Source organism: Panthera uncia, chromosome A2 (assembly GCF_023721935.1).
Source record: "Panthera uncia isolate 11264 chromosome A2, Puncia_PCG_1.0, whole genome shotgun sequence".
In the NCBI taxonomy this organism is placed as follows: domain Eukaryota; kingdom Metazoa; phylum Chordata; class Mammalia; order Carnivora; family Felidae; genus Panthera; species Panthera uncia.
This window is the reverse complement of record NC_064816.1, coordinates 18,208,002-18,226,994: the sequence shown is the minus strand read 5'-3', so window position 1 is coordinate 18,226,994 and position 18,993 is coordinate 18,208,002. Positions and strand designations below refer to the sequence as shown.

Sequence of the window (18,993 nt, the reverse complement as noted above, 5' to 3'; positions counted from 1 at the left end):
TTTAATCAGAAGAAGATACATATTAATAATGAATATATAATGACTTAGGTTGGGATTATATTTGTCTTTATACCAACATAGTTGTAAAATGTATTTTTTGACGTTTTGAGAAAGGGTCCCAAAAAAGCAAAAGTGCTTAGGGCCCACAAATGTCATAGCGCAGCTGTGCAGGAAAGTACACTCCCTTGGTATAGGTACTGAGGCACCCAGACTCCAGTACCACAAACAGGCCTGCCAGCTGGGTCTGCCAACCAAAGAGCAACCCCCTCCCCCGCACTGCCTCCACCCCCACCCCAACACAAATAAAGCCGCAAAGCCCTGCCCTAGTGCTGACCCAGTGGGCGGGGCCGCTTCCGGCCCAGCCCCACCTCCTACCAAGGGCACTTTGTTAGGGGTGCTGAGGTGGCTCAGCTGCCTGGCCCAGCCCTCCAACCCCGGGCCTGCCCCTCAGCCCGCCCCCAGACTGGGTGGGGTGACCCCCTACAAAAGCTCAGAGTTTCCAGCAGCAGCAGCTTCCTCCAAGAATCTGGTGCAGCTGAGGGCAGAGTTGAGGAACAGAATCTTGCTGAGCCCTGCCTAGGCCCTCAGCCTGGGGTCAGGAAGTTTGGAGGATGAGGCCCTTCAGCCCTGAGGTCAGCAGGGACAAGTGGGCAGACTGGCGGGGATACAAGGAGGGTTGGGCTGACCTGTCTTTGGTCACTGAGCATCTCCTCCTCCAATGGCTGGCCAGGATTCCTGCAGGGAGAGACAGGAAAGGACCCCCCCCCCCCCCCATCACAGTCAGGTCAGCCTCGGGGCTGAGGGCCTGGCTCTTTTGAAAACACATATCATGGCTTCTGTGGCTCTTGGGGAAGGGGATTGGTTAGCTTAGGCCAGGGCAAAGTCTGTGGGAGACAGGGCAGAGGCCCCTCCAGTGGCAGTGCTACCCCTCCAAGCCTCTCCTTTGCCCTCTGACCTCCCTGAGCCCTGCAGGTCAGTGTTTACCTAAACCCAGAGCAGGGGTGGATTAATGAGCAAGGGGTTTGGCCAGCCTTCCCTGAGCAGGGGTCAGAGAGTTTAGGGCCTACTCTCAGCTTTGCCTCCCCTGGCTAGGTTTCACTAGAACCACCCTGTGCCATGGCAGTCCACCTGCTTCCCATCTACGCCCTCTTCCTGACCTTGCTGGACAAAACCCAAGGCTCCAGGAGCCCCATGGTACCCAACCAGCCCTTCACCACCATCTGGAACGCAAACACCCAGTGGTGCCTGGAGAAATACGGTGTGGACGTGGACGTCAGTGTCTTTGATGTGGTGGCCAACCCGGGGCAGACCTTCCGCGGCCCTGACATGACCATTTTCTACAGCTACCAGCTGGGCACCTACCCCTACTACACGTCTGCCGGGGAGCCTGTGTTTGGTGGGCTGCCCCAGAATGCCAGCCTGGATACCCACCTGGCCCACTCATTCCAGGACATCCTGGCTGCCATCCCTGCGTCTGACTTCTCAGGGCTGGCAGTCATCGATTGGGAGGCATGGCGCCCACGCTGGGCCTTCAACTGGGACGCCAAAGACATTTATCGGCAGCGCTCACGATCACTGGTGCAGGCGCAGCATCCTGACTGGCCAGCTCCTTGGGTGGAAGCCGCAGCTCGGGACCAGTTCCAGGAGGCTGCACAGGCCTGGATGGCAGGCACCCTCAAGCTGGGGCAAGCACTGAGGCCTCGTGGCCTCTGGGGCTTCTATGGCTTCCCTGACTGCTATAACTATGACTTTCTAAGCCCCAACTATACAGGCCAGTGCCCCCCGGGTATCTGTGCCCAGAATGACCAGCTGGGGTGGCTGTGGGGTCAGAGCCGTGCCCTCTACCCCAGCATCTACATGCCTACAGAGCTAGAGGGCACAGGGAAGGGACAGGTGTATGTGCGGCACCGTGTAGGTGAGGCATTCCGTGTGGCTGTGGGTGCTGGGGACCCTGATCTGCCAGTGCTGCCCTATGCCCAGATCTTCTACGACGGGACGAACCGCTCTCTGCCCTTGGTGAGTCTCCCTCTATAACCCCACCCATCGTATAGCCTACTTTGTCAGGCATCAGGTCCAGTAAGTGAGGCTGCATGGCCTTGGGGCACTTTCATCCATTCTCCATTCCTTGAGCTCTGTGTGCCATGCTCTGTGCTCAGCACAGATGATTCTGCATTCATCAGAAAGACGTAGTGCCTGGTGCATGGCACACACAGGCCAGAGTGAGGATGGGCTTGCCTCTCACCACCAGGGCCAGAAAAGCCCAGGTGGGGGTTATGAATCATTTGTCCCATCCAGTGTTGTTACAGCAATCTGCTGTGGGGAGGGAGGAAGGCCCTTCAGAGCTATGTCCCTTTCCTCAGGATGAGCTGGAGCACAGCCTGGGGGAAAGTGCAGCCCAGGGGGCAGCAGGAGTGGTACTCTGGGTGAGCTGGGAGAACACAAGAACTAAGGTGAGCTCAGGCCGGGGGGGGGGGGGGGGGGGTGGGGGGGGGGGCAGGGCAGGGGTGGAGCTGCCAGGCTGACTGGCAAGACCCTGGCCCACCCTTTCTATCCCTTTAGTCCTGACTGGCCAGCAGGTGAGTGCCTCAGTGCCCTAGGTAGGCCCATGCATGGCCATGGCGTCCCTGTTGCTCCCCTTCCTACTCAGGAATCATGCCAGGCCATCAAGGAGTATGTGGACACCACACTGGGGCCCTTTGTCCTCAACGTGACCAGCGGGGCTCTTCTGTGCAGTCAAGCCCTGTGCTCAGGCCATGGTCGCTGTGCCAGGCGCCCCAGCCACCCTGAGGCCCTCCTCATCCTCAACCCCACCAGTTTCTCCATCCAGCCCACACCTGGTGGCGGGCCCCTGACCGTACAAGGTGCCCTCTCACTTGAGGATCGGATGCAGATGGCTGTGGAGTTCAAATGTCGCTGCTACCGTGGCTGGAAGGGAGCATGGTGTGAGAAGCAAGGCACGTGGTAATTGGCCACAAACTAGGATACACGCATTGAACATCTTGTTGACATTAAAAATAAAAGTTATTTTACCAGAAAAAATGGGTTTAATCAGGAACAGTAGAAAATTGCAACTTGAGACATGTAAGCTGTTGCAAAACCAAAGAAGAGGAGCGATCTTTTACATAGGAAAGGGGGGGGTTTGAAGGGCCCATGATAAACAGAAAGTCCATTGGAGTAAACCTGGGGTTCAAAGTGTGGTGACTTTTCATTGACTGAGTTATGACAGTCTCTCATTGGCTGGGCTGTTGTCACACAATGAGAAAATCTTTCCTCCTGCTGGAATAGTAAAGTAGGCTTCTCCCTGTTGGGTCTGCAAAGAGCTGCAAGGAGTGGCATGGGTGAGTTCCCCCTTCCAGCCTCCCAACTCCATTTTATTTTATTTATTTATTTTTTTCCAACTCCATGTTAAATGAGGTTTCCTTTATTCAGTTTCACAACCTAATGCACTCTGAGCCTGGCCACAGCTTTCTCTTTTTTTTTTTTAATTTAAAAAAAAATTTTTTTTTTAACGTTTTATTTATTTTTGAGACAGAGAGAAACAGAGCATGAACAGGGGAGGGTCAGCGAGAGGGAGACACAAAATCTGAAACAGGCTCCAGGCTCTGAGCTGTCAGCACAGAGCCGCACGCGGGGCTCGAACTCACAGACCGCGAGATCATGACCTGAGCCAAAGTCAGCCCCCTAACCGACTGAGCCACCCAGGCACCCCTGGCCAGAGCTTTCTCCAGTATAAGTAGTCACACACAAGTCATGGTGACAGCCAGGAGTACATTCAGCCACGGTCACGAGCATATACCTGCACATGCTTATAGACCAGGATAGCTGCCTAAGGGGTTAGAGCCTCCAGCACCCATCCAGCTGGGTCATAAACATCTCCAGAGATACTAAGCCAGTCTTTAAACTGTAGCAATCACAAGAACTGACATTCACTGAACACCTACGCTTCCTCAAGTCCTGTGTTAAGCATTTTAAGTAGACTTACTTGATCCTAACACGACGTTATGAGGAAACTGAGGCACACACTGGAAGGGCAAACATTTTGCCCAAGGCTGCACAGCCAGAAAATAGAGAAACTGGAATTCGAAACCCAAGCTGTCTAGCTATAGAGGTAAAGCACTTTGACTCCTACTGTGTTGACAGTAACCAGCCCTGCACGCAACCTGCTCAAAGGCACCAAGCTCGCAAATAAAGCAGACACGATTCTTGCTTCAGGAGCTATTAATGGAGTGCCTAAAACGTGCAGAAGCCGGGATCCAGAGGGCACAGGAAAGGCTCATCTCTCTCACTCAGACCTGACGTCTGTCCGAGGGCGGCTGCTTCCGAGGATGGGGCCCAAATTTCAGGAGGAAGCTCTACCTGATCGTTTCCACAATGGACCCCTTTCCAAACGGGGACCGACAGGAGCCGAGGCCTGCCTGAGCTTGGGGTGGGGCGAGGTGAGGCGAGGCGAGGCGGAAGTAGAGCCGTGTGGAGGAGGGACCTGTACCCGGCCAAGGCTTTGGCGCGACGGGCCCGGCTAGGGCCTCGGTAGAGTGGAATCCGGGAGGATCTAATAGGTGCTCAGAAGCCAGATACTGGGCCTGCAGGCGACGGGGAGGAGGTGGAGCCTGCGCTCGGTCCCAGCTGGGATACGTAGGGAGCGAGGTGCTGTGGCTCGGGCGGGGCCGGAGGGGCAGAGGCGGAGCCATGGCAGAGACCAGGTCTGCGTCGGGGGTGTTGTGACGCCCTGAACCGGGGGCGGAGCCTAAGCCGTGGCGCGCGGAGGCGGGGTGGGGCCTAGCTACCTAGAGAAAGTCGACCAGGTCCTGTGCTGCAGGAGACGACGGCTGCAGTGCGTCCGCCGCACCGCTAGGGGCCAGCGCGGGCGGTCAGAAGAGTCCAAACCACAGACAGCGAGAAACCGACCCACGCGGAGCGAGCACGCGAAGCGTCCCGGAGCTTGGCTTCAGCATGTCAGTACCTCCCCCTTCCCATGCGCCTTATGTTCGTCCTCACTGTCCCCCGTCTGTCCCATGCGTGCGGTCCTCAAGTAGCTATGCCGTCCCGCACGCCCTCCCTGCTTCTGTCGTTCTCTCCCCTAGCATGCCGAGCCACACCCACCCAGAGTCAAGCTGCTGAAGCACACCCTCCCCCCCCAAGATTCCACGGTTTGTCATCCACTAGGAGGGAGGGGGAAACCGAGGCACAGAAGACACTGCCGCCTCTCCCTGAGGACACAGGAGCCCCGCCCATAGTGGGTGGGGTCGGCCACGAAGGGGTTAAAACCGCGGGGAAGTCTGGGGCTCCAGACCTAGGGGTGGATTCTGGGGCTTCCTCCCTCTTGGTCCAGAGCTGTAGCTGCTGCGGAGGTGGCCGATGCAGGTGACGTGCTTATAATCCTCTGAGTGGGGTGTGGGGTTGTGGGGGCTACCTGTGCCTGACCAGTGTGGAATTGGCCTCAGGCTCATGGGGCCTTTTGGGGGAGGTGGGGAAGGAGAGCCAGGACGTCCTCTCTGGAGCAAGTGAGTAGAAGAGTGAGGTCCAGTGGATCCCCCACTGCCAGGAATCCCCTCAGCATAGACCCTCCTGGCAGAAGGGCCTGGGGTAGGACTGGCAAACAATGGGGTTTAGGCACAGGAGGTCTGAGCCCCCAACCTGATGGCCGTTGGACACCCTTGTGGATTTAGGAAGGAAGCTGTGGTCCTTATCTAGGGCCACTACGAAACTCAGGCCAGTGGGGAACCAAGCCTGCAAGAGCCACATTGCTTTGTGACAGTGAGCCAGGCCCCTTGCTAGTGCTGTTGAAACCCCATGTGAGGGGACAGTTGGGTCCATGCCCAAGCAGAGTGTCCTGAGCTGCATGGGGATGGGGGGGGTGGGGGGGCATGGGCTCTGTGCTCCAGGCAGGAAAGGCAGTTCAGTGAGGGGAAAACTGATCCTAACGGGTGGGTGATGGGTACCCCAGGATTGGTCAGGTGACAGGCATGGCCCAAGTGGTCAGAAAGGCTGGGACCTAAAGTGTAAAGAGAAGGAAAGGGCAGGGGAGTTCCTGGGGACAGCCAGAGGGAGTTTTGGGTGGGTTTAAGTAGGGGGTCATGGTGTCTAGTCTGCATGTTCTGTCTGATGGCCAGCCAACCATGATGGTGTAGGCTAGGTCCCCTGTTCTGGGGAGGCCAGATTTGTAGCCAGAGAAAGTGGGGCCATGACTCTTGGATTCTGCCCCAGCCTTTAGCCTTCAGCTTTCCTCCAATGTGGGGCAGGACACCCTGGAACCATTACCTCTGCTGTCACCTGAGTGAGTCACCTGAGTCAGGTATAAGGGATGGTCTCCAGGTGACCTGTGCCATCAGGTGAGTATGGGACAGAGACAAGGTGTAGCTTACCAGTTCCAGGATTCATGGCTACCCTAGCACTCTGTCAGCCCCTCCCTGCCCCAACACTGTCCTCCTTCCTGGCACAGCCTAGCATGGCTGTTGTCTACAGGAGGAGCATCCTTGTGGTCTGAGGAGATAACCATTGTCTGGAGACCATGCTCTTAATCCCCAGCCTGGCACTGAGCCACCTGCAACCCAGCAGGAAATGACCATGGCTCCCAGCCTGACTTAGCTGAGCCTGGATCCTACATGTAGGGAAGAGCTGACTCTGAGCCCTGGCTCATCAAAGCTGACCCCTACCCTAGACCCTACACACCAGATAGAGTTGATCCTGAGTACCAGCCCAGCCAAGCTGACTCTGGATCCTGCATGCCAGTCAGAGTTGACCCTGAGATCCAACCTGGCCACGCTGACCCTGGATCCTGCACACCAGCCAGAGCTGACCCTGAGCCCCAGCCTAGCTGAGCTGACCCTGGGTTCTGCATGCCATCCAGAGATGACCCTCAGTCCTGGCTTGACTGAGCTGACCCTGGATCCTGCACACCAGCCAGAGGAGACCTCAGCCCCCAACCTGGCTGAACTGACCCTGGAGCCTGTGCACTGCCGACCTGAGCTCCTGGATGCCTGTGCCGACCTCATCAATGAGCAGTGGCCCCGCAGCCGTGCCTCCCGCCTGCATTCCTTGGGCCAGTCCTCAGACGCCTTCCCCCTCTGCCTGATGCTGCTGAGCCCCAGCCCCACACCTGAGGCAGCCCCCATCGTGGTAGGCCATGCCCGCTTGTCACGGGTGCTGGACCGGCCCCAGAGCCTCCTAGTGGAGACAGTGGTGGTGGCCCGGGCTCTGAGGGGCCGTGGCTTTGGCCGCCGCCTCATGGAGGGCCTGGAGGTTTTTGCTCAGGCCCGGGGCTTCCGCCGACTACACCTCACTACCCATGACCAGCTGCAGTTCTATGCCCACCTGGGCTACCAGCTGGGTGAGCCTGTGCAGGGCCTAGTCTTCACCAGCCAACGGCTGCCTGCCACCCTGCTCAGGGCCTTCCCCAGAGCCCCCTTTCCCCGGCAACTCTGCAAGGCTTCTAGTCTGACTGCCCAAACTGCCCCAAGAGCCCCCAAGGGGCCATCATTGCCGCCACCTCCTCCCCTGCCTGAGCCCTTGACCACCTCACCCCCACCTCCTGCAGGGCCCCCTCCACAAAGCCTGCTGGAGACACAATACCAAGACCTGAGAGGATGTCCCATATTCTGGATGGAAAAAGATATCTGAGGGCTACCCAGGACAAGGCACTGTCCTTCAGGGTTGATGGACTGCCTAGGACAGTCTGGGCCTCAGCCCATTGGCCATACCATAGTCCCTAGACCCTGGGAGCAGCTTTAGCCTGGCCATGTTTCCTGAGTACCAGTGGGGCCAGTAGATGGCTTCATGGGTGTGGCTCAGAGCTGTCAGTGTGGCTGAATAAAGGCTTCTGTTGGATGTGGCTGTGACAGTTTTTATTTGTTGACCTCACTCTCACCTCCCAGCTTCATCTTAGATCCCCTATCTCTGCAAGAGTCCCCAGATCAACCTTGGCCCTAGGGCCATGGATGAAGGGACACCTGCCCTTTGCCCCTCCCACTCTGCCAAGCCCAGGTGACAAGGTATCTATTCCCTTCTACATTCACTCATCACTATTCACTCAGGGGCTACTGTTTGTCAGGCTCTGGACTGGTCACAGGCAATGGGGAACGAGACAGACAGGGACAGGGGAGACAGGCAGGCATACAGTGTCAGGATCCGTGCTGGGACAGTGGGAGCCCAAGTGCCCTCAGTGCATTTAGAGACCCAGGAGGCCTCCCAGGAGAGGTGATGTCACAGCAGAGACCTGAGAGCTGAGTAGGAATTAAGCCAGGCAAAGGGGAGGATGTTGTGTTCTTGGGGCAAGGCCCAAGAAAGAGGTCAGAGGGGACTGGTGAGATGTGAGTGGGCTAGGTGTCAGAAGGCACAGTGGTGCTGTGACAGAGATGGACAACACGGGAGCTACGTGGGCCAACTTAGGGTGTTACTGGTTTGAGAGGCCTAGAGGACCACATGGGGACCATCCTTCCCCAGCCTCCATCCTTGGGAGTAGCTGGGGGAGTGTTCCCAGCTTTCCCTGCTGTATAGAAGGTGTGGCCATGGCCATGAATTCTAAGCTCACACCCCCTCTCTCCTGCAGGTTTCTGTCCCTGGGTCATGATCATGCAGCTGGGCCTCGCCCTGGTACTAGGAATGGCCCTGTGCCTGGGGTGTGGCCAGCCCCTGCTGTGGGCTCCTGAACGTCCCTTCTCTGTGCTATGGAACATACCCTCAGCACACTGTAAGACTCGCTTTGGCGTGCACCTGCCACTAGAGGCTCTGGGCATCACAGCCAACCGTGGCCAGCGTTTCCATGGCCAGAACATCACCATCTTCTACAAGAACCAGCTTGGCTTCTATCCCTATCTTGGGCCCAGGGGCACAGCTCATAACGGGGGCATCCCCCAGGCTGTCCCTCTTGACCGCCACCTGGCACGGGCTGCCTACCAGATCCATCTCAGCCTAGAACGTGGCTTTGCTGGCCTGGCAGTGCTAGACTGGGAAGAGTGGTGTCCACTTTGGGCCGGGAACTGGGGCCGCCGCCGAGCCTACCAGGAAGCTTCATGGGCTTGGGCACAGCGGGTATTCCCCCACCTGAACCCCCAGGAGCAGCTCCACAAGGCCCGTGCTGGCTTTGAACAGGCAGCCCGTGCCCTGATGGAGGACACACTACAGCTAGGCCAGGCACTGAAGCCCCATGGGTTCTGGGGCTTCTATCGCTTCCCAGCCTGTGGCAATGGCTGGCGTGGTATAGCTTTCAATTACACAGGCCACTGCCACCCAGCCACTCTAGCCCGAAACACACAACTGCATTGGCTCTGGGCTGCCTCCAGCGCCCTCTTCCCCAGCATTTACCTCCCACCCAAGCTGCCACCTATTCACCACCAGGCATTTGTCCGATACCGCCTGGAAGAAGCCTTCCGTGTGGCCCTTGTTGGGCACCCACATCCCCTGCCTGTCCTGGCCTATGCCCGCCTCACATACCGGTATTCTGGGAGGTTCCTGTCCCAGGTGAGCGAAAATTGAGATCTAGGGGTCTGAGTGGGGAGTCATGGTCCTGTCCTAGGAAGGTCTGAAGAGAAGACCTTGCCCAGGGGAATTTGATGGGGAGACCCTGATCTAGTTCTGAGTGGGGAGGTACTATCCTGGAGCATCTGAAAAGGAAGTATGGCTCTGCCTTGTAAAATCTTGAGGGGGAAGGCAAGGCCAACGTTTGGAGCCCTGGTCTGAGGGAAGACATTTTCTGAGTGGAGGACCCAAGAAGCCACTCAGAGGCTCAGTGCCAAGTAACCTTACTCTAGAAGTGGAATCAGATCATGGTAATGAGCCAGAAAAGTTTCTTGAAGGTAGAGGTAGGCCCAGATGGATCTGACCAGCCCAGCCCTGGCTTAGTAGTTCTTTGCTTCCAGGATGACCTCGTGCAGACCATTGGTGTGACCGCAGCACTAGGGGCAGCCGGCGTGGTGCTCTGGGGGGACCTGAGCTTCTCCAGCTCTGAGGTGATCATTGCCCCTCCAGCCTGCCGTACAGCCCATCCTGGGATCCCAGGGTTCGGGGAAGAGACCATGTCAGAGCATGAAGCAGGAGCATTGATACATCCTTCCCCTCTCCACAGGAGAAGTGCTGGCATCTCCATGACTACCTAGTGGGCACCCTGGGTCCCTATGTAATCAATGTGACCAGGGCAGCCATAACCTGCAGTCACCAGCGGTGCCATGGCCATGGGCGTTGTGCCCGCCAAGATGGAGGACAGCTGGAAGCCTTTCTGCATCTGCAGCCAGATGGCAGCCCTGGAGCTTGGGAGTCCTTTAGCTGCCGTTGTTACCCGGGCTGGGCTGGCCCTACCTGCCAGGAGCCTAGACCTGAGCCTAGGCCTGAAGAAGCAACATAAAACCAGAGGTTACCTGCCCCTGACTCTCTTGTCCCTGCTGCCATTTTTCCAGTCTTGGAGGGACAGCTCTGTCCCACTCTTGTTCTATTCAGTTTAGAGTCAGTCCTCCCATACACACCCTCCCTTCCCATGGGATACCTGGGGAGTGGAAGGGGCCAGGAAAAAAATGTTGACAGACAAACAGACAAAAATGTTTATTTTGTTTACACTATTTTAAAACCAAAGCTCCTCTGAGGTCACTTGATCCCTCCTGATAAGCAGCCCCAGGGAAAGTCAGAGTTCCAGATGGTTAGAGTTGCCAGCTCAGGGCTCTGTTCCTACTACTCCTCACTGGGTCCATGGAAAGGTCACAGGAGACCCATCCAGAAACAGGTGGGCTCCAAGATCTTGGCTAAGGTCTGTAAGTGCTAAGCTGTTATTTGTCCTCTGCTTCAGCATAAAGTCACTTTTTCTTTCACCGCCTAAGGTTTGTTCACCAAGTTCCACTAAACCCCAAGCTCTTCCTGTCGCGGAGTGTCCGTCCGCAAGTGCCCAGAAACGCTGGCCTTGCCTGACGTAGTAGGCTGCTCCAAAGAGGCAGCTTCAGTGTTAACAACTGTGCATGCATGCACGTGGGCGCGCGGGGGGCGGTGTACACAGGGCATTGTGGGTGCATAGTTCAGCTAGCGCGTCGTGGGTTTACGGGTCTCAGGAATAGACTACAATTCCCGAGGTGCTCTGCGCCTAGCCTGCTGGCGGTCATCTGGGCGCGCAGTCCCCTGGGACTAGTAGTTTCGGCCGCGCGCATGTGGTCCCGGAACCCAATGGCCAAGAACTCGCCTTCCCGGCCACCCGTTTAGCAGGGCGGGGCGCAGCGACTCGTTTGGCAGGGCGGGGCGCCTCGCGAAGATGGTGTCGCGTGCGGCGTGTGGCTCCCGTCGTCTGCCCAATTCTCAGCTTAGCCCACCGGCCGGTGTCTCGCCGGTCTGGAGCCCCCGCCCGCCGGGCCCCTGACCCTGAGCCTTCTGCGCGCCCGCGCTCCTGATTCCCGGCATGCCCCGCGCCCGTAAGGGCAGCGCACCCCGCAAGAGTGGCCAGCGCCGCGGAGCCGGTAAGTGGGGAGCTACTGATGAACGGCGAGCGGGGGTCCTGCGTGGCTTGCCCGTCGGTGTTCCCGATGGCTCCCAAACGGAGACTCCTGCGTCGACCAACCTGGCGCTGCCTCCCGCAACTCTCCCGCGGCCAGCACGTGCCCCAGGAGGCAGCGGCCACGTGTGCGCCCAACTCAATTTGGACGCTGCTTGCTGCTCAGGAACCCACGCTACCGGGCCTAAACTGGTCGGTGCCTCTCGGCCTCAGTTTCTCCATTGCGGATCCAGCCCAGTTACCTGCTATGATAGACAAGCTCTCCAGACAGCAGGAAGCCTGCCGCCTCGCTAATCCCTGCTCTTTTACTGGGCTGGACTAGGAAGTTGGTGGGAGGGCTACTCTGACGGAGAGTACTGAGGTAGGGGGCGGACTGGCGGAGGGGTGGGGGGCGGTGGGGACGTTGCAGGATTCTGGCCTTGGTGGACCTGGCCCCAGAGGGTTAGGGAGTGCCCTTGAGCCTGCGGCAGTCCTGAGACTTATCAGCTTTGAACAGGAGTGTGTCTTGCTTCAGTAAACACATATGTTTACTCTGCAGGAATGGGGTGCCTGCTAGGCACAGCTTAGACCTGGCCACCACCCTAATGGGACTTGGGTGTGGGGACATCTAAGAGGGTAGCAACATTACAGAAGGACTGGTGTTGGGGGACAAGTTCATTTAAATGGTGTCAGCCCCAGACTTAAGAACCAAGGAATCCTTGAGGGGCTTCTGGGTGAATCCTGAGGAGGTGAAGAAGAGAGCACTGTGCAGAGGAAATAATTTGTGCAAAGGCCTGGCATCTAGAGAGGGAACAAATGAGGGAAGCTAGGCTGCTTTGGCTGGTTAGGGTAGTAAGAGAGGTGGTGAGCAGAGGACTGCATGCGTGCTGCACTTTATCCAGCAGGTACATGGCGTATGTCGTTCTGAGAAGTAGGACCAGTCTGGTGACCAGAACCCATCTGGGACTCTGCTGCAGGAGCTGCCCTTGCCAAAGTCAGCCCCTGGCCCTGGGCAGAAACCACACACAGGAGCATTCCAGCTCTGCTGACCCTGACATTCTCCTGTGTTTACCTATTTTTAGGGACTCGTGTGGTCAGGGGTCACTCCACTCTCTGCATTTCCCGAGGTCAGGAGGAGCCTGTGTGTCCATCCACCGAGGGCTGAAGGCCTGGGATAGTCCAGGGGGAGCTCAGAAGACAGTATGCTTGAAGCCTGGGGCACCCAGCCATATCCACTAGCAGCTGGGCTTCTGCCCCAAGGCAGATGGGTGGTTGTGGGCCCAAAGAAGAGCCTTAACTAGTTGTTCAGTCATTGTCTTCATTTGCTGTACTAAATGAGGTGTTTTAGCATGTCTGTTTTGCAGATGAAAAAATTAAGGCATTGGGGGTGCCCGGGTGGCTCACCCATTTAGGGTTAAGCCTCTGACTTTTTGCTTGGGTCATGATCTCATGGTTCAGGAGTTCAAGCCCCACCTCGGGCTCTGTGGTGACAGCTTGGAGCCTGGACCCTGCTTCAGATTCTGTGCTTCCCTCTCTCTCTCTGCCCCTACCCTGCACGCTCGCTCTCTCTCTCTCTCTCTCTCTCTCAACAATAAGTAAACATTGAAAAAAAAAAAAAATTAAGGCGTTGAAGTCTAGGCACTTGACCTGGTTACACTCTTTTCACGATATGGAGCTGGAATTTGAACCCTGTGTCTGTCTGTATATGTTCTGTATATACAGATTCAATAATCGAAGCCCATGACTTTTGCCCTGGCCATTTTTAGGCATAATCTGGGCTGGTGGCTGAGCTCCCCCAGGATTTGCCTAGATATGTCCCCACTCCAGGTGGGGCCTGTGCAGCCCCTTCTGCCTCTACCAGGACCTCAGTCTCCTTCTTAAAGCAGGCTCTAGTCTCAGGGAGGCTGTACTCACGAAGCCTGCCAGGTTTTCCTAGGCTGGGCCTGGGAATGTTCTCCAGTTGATAGACCTCACTCCCTTTCTCCTCTTTCCTGGCTCAGCGTCCCCTGCATCAGTCCGTGTGTGTACCACTTCAGCCTCCCATTTTCTCATCTCTGAGAGGGGGCAGGACTCTATTCTTGGGGGGTCATGAGGGCGGGTGAGGTACCCCCGGCCATCAGACATCAGTAAGGGCGGGCCAAGTGCTATGTTCCACCCTCCCCAGGTGCCCGGAGCAGAACCCAAGCTGACTCAGGTTCCAGTGAGGATGAGGCAGTCAGTGAGGCCCGCAGCACCACCAGTGAATGCCCCAGCCTTCTTAGCACTGCAGCAGAAGACAGCCTTGGTGAGAGTGGATGGGAGTTTGGCAGGGACTCTGGGGATTCCCTGGGGTAAAGCAAGACGCAGGGCTGACCAGCTGGCCTTGCAGGGGGGGATGCCGTGGATGAGCAGGGCCAGCAGGAAGACCTTGAGGAGAAGCTGAAGGAGTATGTGGACTGCCTCACAGACAAGAGGTACCCCTGACTGCCAGCCAACCCCTATACCCCTGTCCCTGCTCAGCCCATGCCAAGTATGACCCAGTAGGGCTGGTGCACAAGGTCCCCTTTCTTCATTCCTCAGTGCCAAGACCCGGCAGGGTGCTCTCGAGAGCCTTCGCCTGGCCCTGGCATCCCGCTTACTCCCTGACTTCTTGCTGGAGCGCCGCCTCACACTGGCTGATGCCTTGGAAAAGTGCCTCAAGAAAGGTTGGGCCCCGGGGGCTCACGGGAGACCTGAATTGGCTGGGTACTGACCCTTGCTGCATGGGCTGACTGGAAAGCCTTCCTACAGGGAAGGGGGAGGAACAGGCCCTGGCCGCTGCCGTGCTAGGCCTGCTCTGTGTGCAGCTGGGCCCTGGACCCAAGGGCGAGGAGCTATTTCACAGCCTACAGCCCCTCCTGGTCTCTGTGCTCAGTGATGGCACAGCTTGTCCTGCTGCTCGGCTTCACGTGAGTGTTCTCTGCTCTGTGACACCCTTCCCTCCCCTAATCCCTAAGGGGAGAGGTAGGTTCCACCTGCTTTCAGGCTCCTTTACTCTGAGGGTGAGCCCTGTGGCTGGGAACCCAGGCTCACTCTCTAACCACAGCGTGGCTTTGCCCTCCTTCCAACAGTGTGCTTCTGCTCTTGGCTTGGGGTGCTATGTGGCTGCTGCCGATGTCCAGGTAAGTGACCTTTGGGCATGGCTAATAGAGTACCTAGGCCCTGGCTCTGCCCCTGAGCCACTCCCACTGCCTCCCTGTGTCCCTAGGACCTGGTCTCTTGCCTCAACTGCTTGGAAGGTGTTTTCAGCCGGTCCTATGGAATGGGTGGCTCCACGGCCCCTGTGGTCCCTGCCAGCCTGCATGGCGTGCTCTGTGCTGCCCTGCAGGCCTGGGCATTGCTACTCACCGTCTGCCCTAGCACCCATATCAGCCACATCCTGGACAGGTAAGAGCAACTGTCTGCTGTGAGTGGAAGGGGAAAGGTGAGGCCCCCCCCCAACCCACACGTAGCTCAGCCTGCCCCTTCCTCAGGCAGCTGCCCCGGCTGCCCCAGCTCTTGTCCAGCGAAAGTGTGAACCTGCGAATCGCTGCCGGCGAGACCATCGCACTGCTCTTTGAGCTGGCCCGGGACCTTGAGGTGTGAGAGAGGGGTGAGGGGAAGGGAGGGGGCCTGCTGACTCCACCTGCCCATCCTCGGCTGAATGCAGGGGACACCACAGAAAAAGCAGGACAGCCTTAGGTCCTTATGGAGGGGAGGTAGCCCTAACACAGACTGAGATGCCGAGTGCCATGGTGGTGGCAGGGGTGTCTGGACCAGGCAGGGACCAGGAGGGAATTCAAAGGGGAGAGGCAGAGAAGAAAACCACTTCTTCCGAGATAGGAAGGGTTTGCGCAACCCCAAGTTGAGAGCCAGCAGAGCGCGGGCTTCTGCTCACACGCCCTCTATTGCTCCCACCGCAGGAGGATTTTATCTACGAGGACATGGAGGCCCTCTGCAATGCACTGCGAACCCTGGCCACCGACAGCAACAAGTACCGTGCCAAGGCTGACCGCCGGCGTCAGCGCTCTACTTTCCGCGCTGTGCTGCACTTTGTTGAGGTGCGTGTGAGAACGTGTGTCCTAGTGAGAGTGCATCCCCAGGCACAGCCACCAAGCCCTGTTCTGCGGGTCCCTCTACTCTGCAGGGCGGTGAGTGTGAGGAAGAGTCGGTCCGCTTCGGGCTTGAGGTGCTCTATGTGGACAGCTGGGCTCGGCGCCGCACCTATGCTGCCTTCAAGGACGTGCTGGGATCAGGCATGCACCACCATCTCCAGGTGGGGAAGTAGACAGGGAGGGGACACCCAGCTTGGCTGTTTTGGACCAGCTTGAGCTCACTGCTCTCTTTGCCCCCAGAACAACGAGCTACTCCGTGATATCTTTGGCCTGGGTCCTGTCCTGGTGCTGGATGCCACTGCCCTGAAGGCCTGCAAGATTTCACGTTTTGAGAAGGTTTGCACCCTTGGGCACGTTTATCTTCCCTCCATTCGCACGGCCTGGAGGCCTGGAGCTCTGCAGGGGCTAGAGGAAAAGCCCTGGGCCTCCCCTTCCCTAGCTCACCATATCATCACTCTCTGCCCCCACTCCAGCACCTATACAACGCTGCTGCCTTCAAAGCCCGGACCAAGGCACGCAGCCGTGTGCGAGACAAGCGGGCAGACATCCTGTGAGGTGGAGCCAGCTGAAGAGGAGACTGTCCACACTCGTGCCTGTGTTTTTAACAGAAGACACTGCAACAACTGGTTGTTCCTGCCAGGAATTGTGGCTTTATTTTTTTAATGACAAAACCAAAAACAGACAGGGGTGGTGGCTGGAGGCCAGGGCACTTGGTATCCTGGCCCCTTGCCTCATCACAGCCCTGTGCTTCTCTCTGCCCTGTCTCAGGCCAGGCCAGATGTGTGCTTGTCCCAGGGCTGTGGGGCAGGCAGGAGGAGGGATGTGCCTTTCTCTCCTTTCTTGGGCCCTGCTCCCCTGGGATGACCTACTTCCTTGAGGGGAATGGCATCTGGACAAATGCCACCAAAACCGATGGGGAGGCCAGGCTACCTGGAATGGATCTATATGCTGATTTTTAAAGATTATTAGAGGTAATTAAACTGAATGCTCAGCCATCTGTGGCCCTTAGCTCCTGGGTGTTTCTGCCTGCCCTGCCATTCACCACCACACTGGGTCTCCCCCATCTCCATCTCACCTTTGACCTCCAAGACCAGCTCCTCAGGTGGCCCTCCTCCCCATACTCAGCTCTGCCTGCTTGAGCACTGAGGCTGGACCCCCGCTGGGAGGCCTGGCAAGGTTTGGGCAGCTGGGGGTGGGGGGCAGCTATTTCTAGACTCTGAACCTATCTGGAAGCCAGAGGCTGCTGACAGGCCACAGAAGGAGCCAGGAGGCTGGTATCCCTTCCTCTGACCTTGGGCCACCCAAAGCAGGACCTTGGCACCAGAAAACTTGGCTAGGCCTGGCTTGAAGACAGGAGAGGCAGGTAGCTGTGGGGTCAGGTTAGACTCTTGTACAAAAACCTCACCGGGGAAGTAGGGTGGGACAATGGGTCAGGAGAAACCTGCCAATGGCGACTTTATTCCCCACCCACACACACACCCAAGCCCCAGGTCCAAGTGGTATCTCAGCTGGGTGCTTGGGCCTCACTGGAGTTGAGCCTCCGCAGCTGGCTGAGGCTGGCAAGCCGGAGTCTGAGCAGCGTCTCCTCCTGTGTGCGCAGTGTGTGCGCCAGCATGCGGAGGGATTCACTCTGCAGCACTGTGGACGGGCAGGCGGGAATGGGGGGGTATCAGACCACGTGCCACCCCACAACTCCCCACCTCACTGGCTCGGCCTCTGCAGCTGTTTCCAGCCACGCAGAAAAGCCTTGCAGTCCCAGTTACTCGCTCTCAGTTCCCACTGGCTTTCCGCACCGTCCAACCATACCGCTCAAGTAGACAGCCAGGATGGCAAGTGCCAGGCAGGTGAACACCAGCAATGCGAGCAGCAGGAAGCCTCCCCTGCTGTGCACAGGGCTGCAGCCAGCCTGGTCACACAGCGACGGTGGCAAGATGCCCAGCAGCTCGTCCCATGGCTGCACCTCCTCAGTCAGGTAGGGGCACAGCAAACCTGCAGGGCAAATGGGGCATCGGGAGGGTAGGGGTTGTGCCTGCTCTCCTCCCCTCTCCCAGCATATCAGTCCCCTGCCCTATGCCCCTCACCTCCACTGTGTAGGTCGCTGATGGACTCCACCTGGTGCAGGCACACCTCCTGTATGTGGTTGGGGGCCAGTGGCGCCCTGCTCCTCGTGCTCGGTGTTAGTGCCAAGGTGTCTGCTGGGACAGTGCAGGGCTGGTTCAGCCAGCAGGTCACGCCTCCCTTTTAAGGTGGCCTCATGCGGCAGCCGCGGCTCAGAAAAGATGGGACAGGACAAAGGGACATTGGCTCCTAGTGCCCTAAAACCAGCTCAGGAACGACACTTGATTCGGAACCAGGATGACCCCAGAACTCCGTGGGCCTGTTAACACCTACAGTAGCAGGAGGTGCATTTGCCCTGCTCACTTTTGTTTCCTTACAAGCACCTCAACGACTTTCAGGCATTCCTCTGCCTGTTCATTTCTAGAGAAGAGTTTGTCAGCTTTGAAGGACTAACCCCACAGTGCGTGAAATTCATTCCTGCCTCTTCTGCTATCAGTTTTCCCTGCAGACCCTGTGGGTTGGCCATCAGGCCAGACCCAGTGCCTAGCACCTCCACATCTCCATCCTAGCTGGGTGGTGCTTGTGCTTTGTGGCCTTGGCTCTGCTTTAACATATTCAGCCTGATCCTGCTGTACTTCTGTGAACCCTGTTTTCACTCAACATGTGACATGCCTTTGTTATGAAGCTGTTCTACATGCTTCTGAGGTCCCCTTTGAGGCTGCCTGGGCATTTAGGTTGTTTCCAGTTCCCTTTGGAAGTGAGTAACTCCCAGGAAGGATATGCATCATTGAGTATGAAGGTTTTTCCCAATTTCCTAATTGTTAATAAGGACGGATTCCCAGAAGCAAAATCATTGGCTTAAAGAGCAGGGACTTTTTCTTTAAGCCATTATTAAACTGTCCTCCAGAATGACTATCCACAACCCCCAAAAGGGTACAACATCGCCACCATTAGGCATTTTCAATGAAAAATTTATATACACACGTGTACGCATGTTTGCCAGTTGGGAGATGAGGAAAGGCTTTTCTTGACCTATTTGGGTCTCTTTGCCTGGAGGGCCTGATGAATGTGTGTGGCTTCCTAGTTATCCATTCACAGCCTCTGCCCATTTAGTCACTGGGACCTCTGTACTTTTCTTGTGATCTTACTATTTTTGTACTCCTCAAAAGTATTTATTTTGTGATTTCTAAAAAGGTACTTTTTTTTTTTTTCTTTGACTTTTTATTTTATTTATTTATTTTTTAATCTTGGCTCCTTAAACCTCCATATACCCAGCTGGCTGGTAGGTAACAGTATGGGGCATTGATAGGGGCAAAGGTGATTGGACTATCACTTTCACAACAATAATTCCACCTTCATGATTTGCTTGAAACTGGCCCTTGA

General features: G+C 57.0%; 5 protein-coding genes across 7 annotated transcripts; 4 read left to right on the top strand and 1 right to left on the bottom strand.

Annotated features, from left to right (window-relative positions):
* The first annotated feature begins 341 nt into the window (after positions 1 to 341).
* HYAL1 (hyaluronidase 1) lies at positions 342 to 2,965 on the top strand. 2 transcript variants are annotated; one of them, XM_049640531.1, is made up of 4 exons: positions 344 to 632; positions 1,093 to 2,016; positions 2,361 to 2,450; positions 2,648 to 2,965. In XM_049640531.1, exons 1-4 carry the CDS (start codon positions 612 to 614, stop codon positions 2,963 to 2,965), a joined length of 1,353 nt encoding a protein of 450 aa, XP_049496488.1. In that variant the 5' UTR covers positions 344 to 611. The 2 variants fall into 2 exon arrangements, with proteins under 2 accessions (XP_049496489.1, XP_049496488.1); XM_049640532.1 differs by lacking the exon at positions 2,361 to 2,450 and having other exon boundaries at positions 342 to 632.
* Positions 2,966 to 4,875: 1,910 nt separating this feature from the next.
* On the top strand, positions 4,876 to 7,824 carry NAA80 (N-alpha-acetyltransferase 80, NatH catalytic subunit). The gene is given in 3 exon segments (XM_049640543.1): positions 4,876 to 4,952; positions 6,659 to 6,752; positions 6,754 to 7,824. Coding segments are annotated over 2 exon segments (894 nt in total). The 5' UTR covers positions 4,876 to 4,952; positions 6,659 to 6,722; the 3' UTR covers positions 7,618 to 7,824.
* A 71-nt stretch (positions 7,825 to 7,895) lies between these two features.
* HYAL3 (hyaluronidase 3) lies at positions 7,896 to 10,359 on the top strand. Its single transcript, XM_049640540.1, has 4 exons — positions 7,896 to 7,988; positions 8,546 to 9,456; positions 9,855 to 9,944; positions 10,061 to 10,359. Exons 2-4 carry the CDS (start codon positions 8,563 to 8,565, stop codon positions 10,334 to 10,336), a joined length of 1,260 nt encoding a protein of 419 aa, XP_049496497.1. The 5' UTR covers positions 7,896 to 7,988; positions 8,546 to 8,562; the 3' UTR covers positions 10,337 to 10,359.
* A 665-nt stretch (positions 10,360 to 11,024) lies between these two features.
* Positions 11,025 to 16,365, top strand: IFRD2 (interferon related developmental regulator 2). Of its 2 annotated transcripts, XM_049640533.1 has the most exons (12): positions 11,026 to 11,426; positions 13,605 to 13,724; positions 13,809 to 13,893; positions 14,000 to 14,124; positions 14,210 to 14,367; positions 14,530 to 14,580; positions 14,667 to 14,845; positions 14,932 to 15,037; positions 15,361 to 15,498; positions 15,585 to 15,713; positions 15,793 to 15,888; positions 16,026 to 16,365. In XM_049640533.1, the coding sequence occupies exons 1-12, from the start codon at positions 11,369 to 11,371 to the stop codon at positions 16,104 to 16,106; spliced, it is 1,326 nt and encodes a 441-aa protein (XP_049496490.1). In that variant the 5' UTR covers positions 11,026 to 11,368; the 3' UTR covers positions 16,107 to 16,365. The 2 variants fall into 2 exon arrangements, with proteins under 2 accessions (XP_049496491.1, XP_049496490.1); XM_049640534.1 differs by lacking the exon at positions 14,932 to 15,037 and having other exon boundaries at positions 11,025 to 11,426; positions 16,026 to 16,117.
* Positions 16,366 to 16,587: 222 nt separating this feature from the next.
* On the bottom strand, positions 16,588 to 18,136 carry LSMEM2 (leucine rich single-pass membrane protein 2). The gene is made up of 4 exons (XM_049642225.1): positions 18,065 to 18,136; positions 17,634 to 17,790; positions 17,359 to 17,541; positions 16,588 to 17,190 (listed from the first exon to the last, which is right to left on the bottom strand). Exons 1-4 carry the CDS (start codon positions 18,134 to 18,136, stop codon positions 17,057 to 17,059), a joined length of 546 nt encoding a protein of 181 aa, XP_049498182.1. The 3' UTR covers positions 16,588 to 17,056.
* Positions 18,137 to 18,993: the final 857 nt, after the last annotated feature.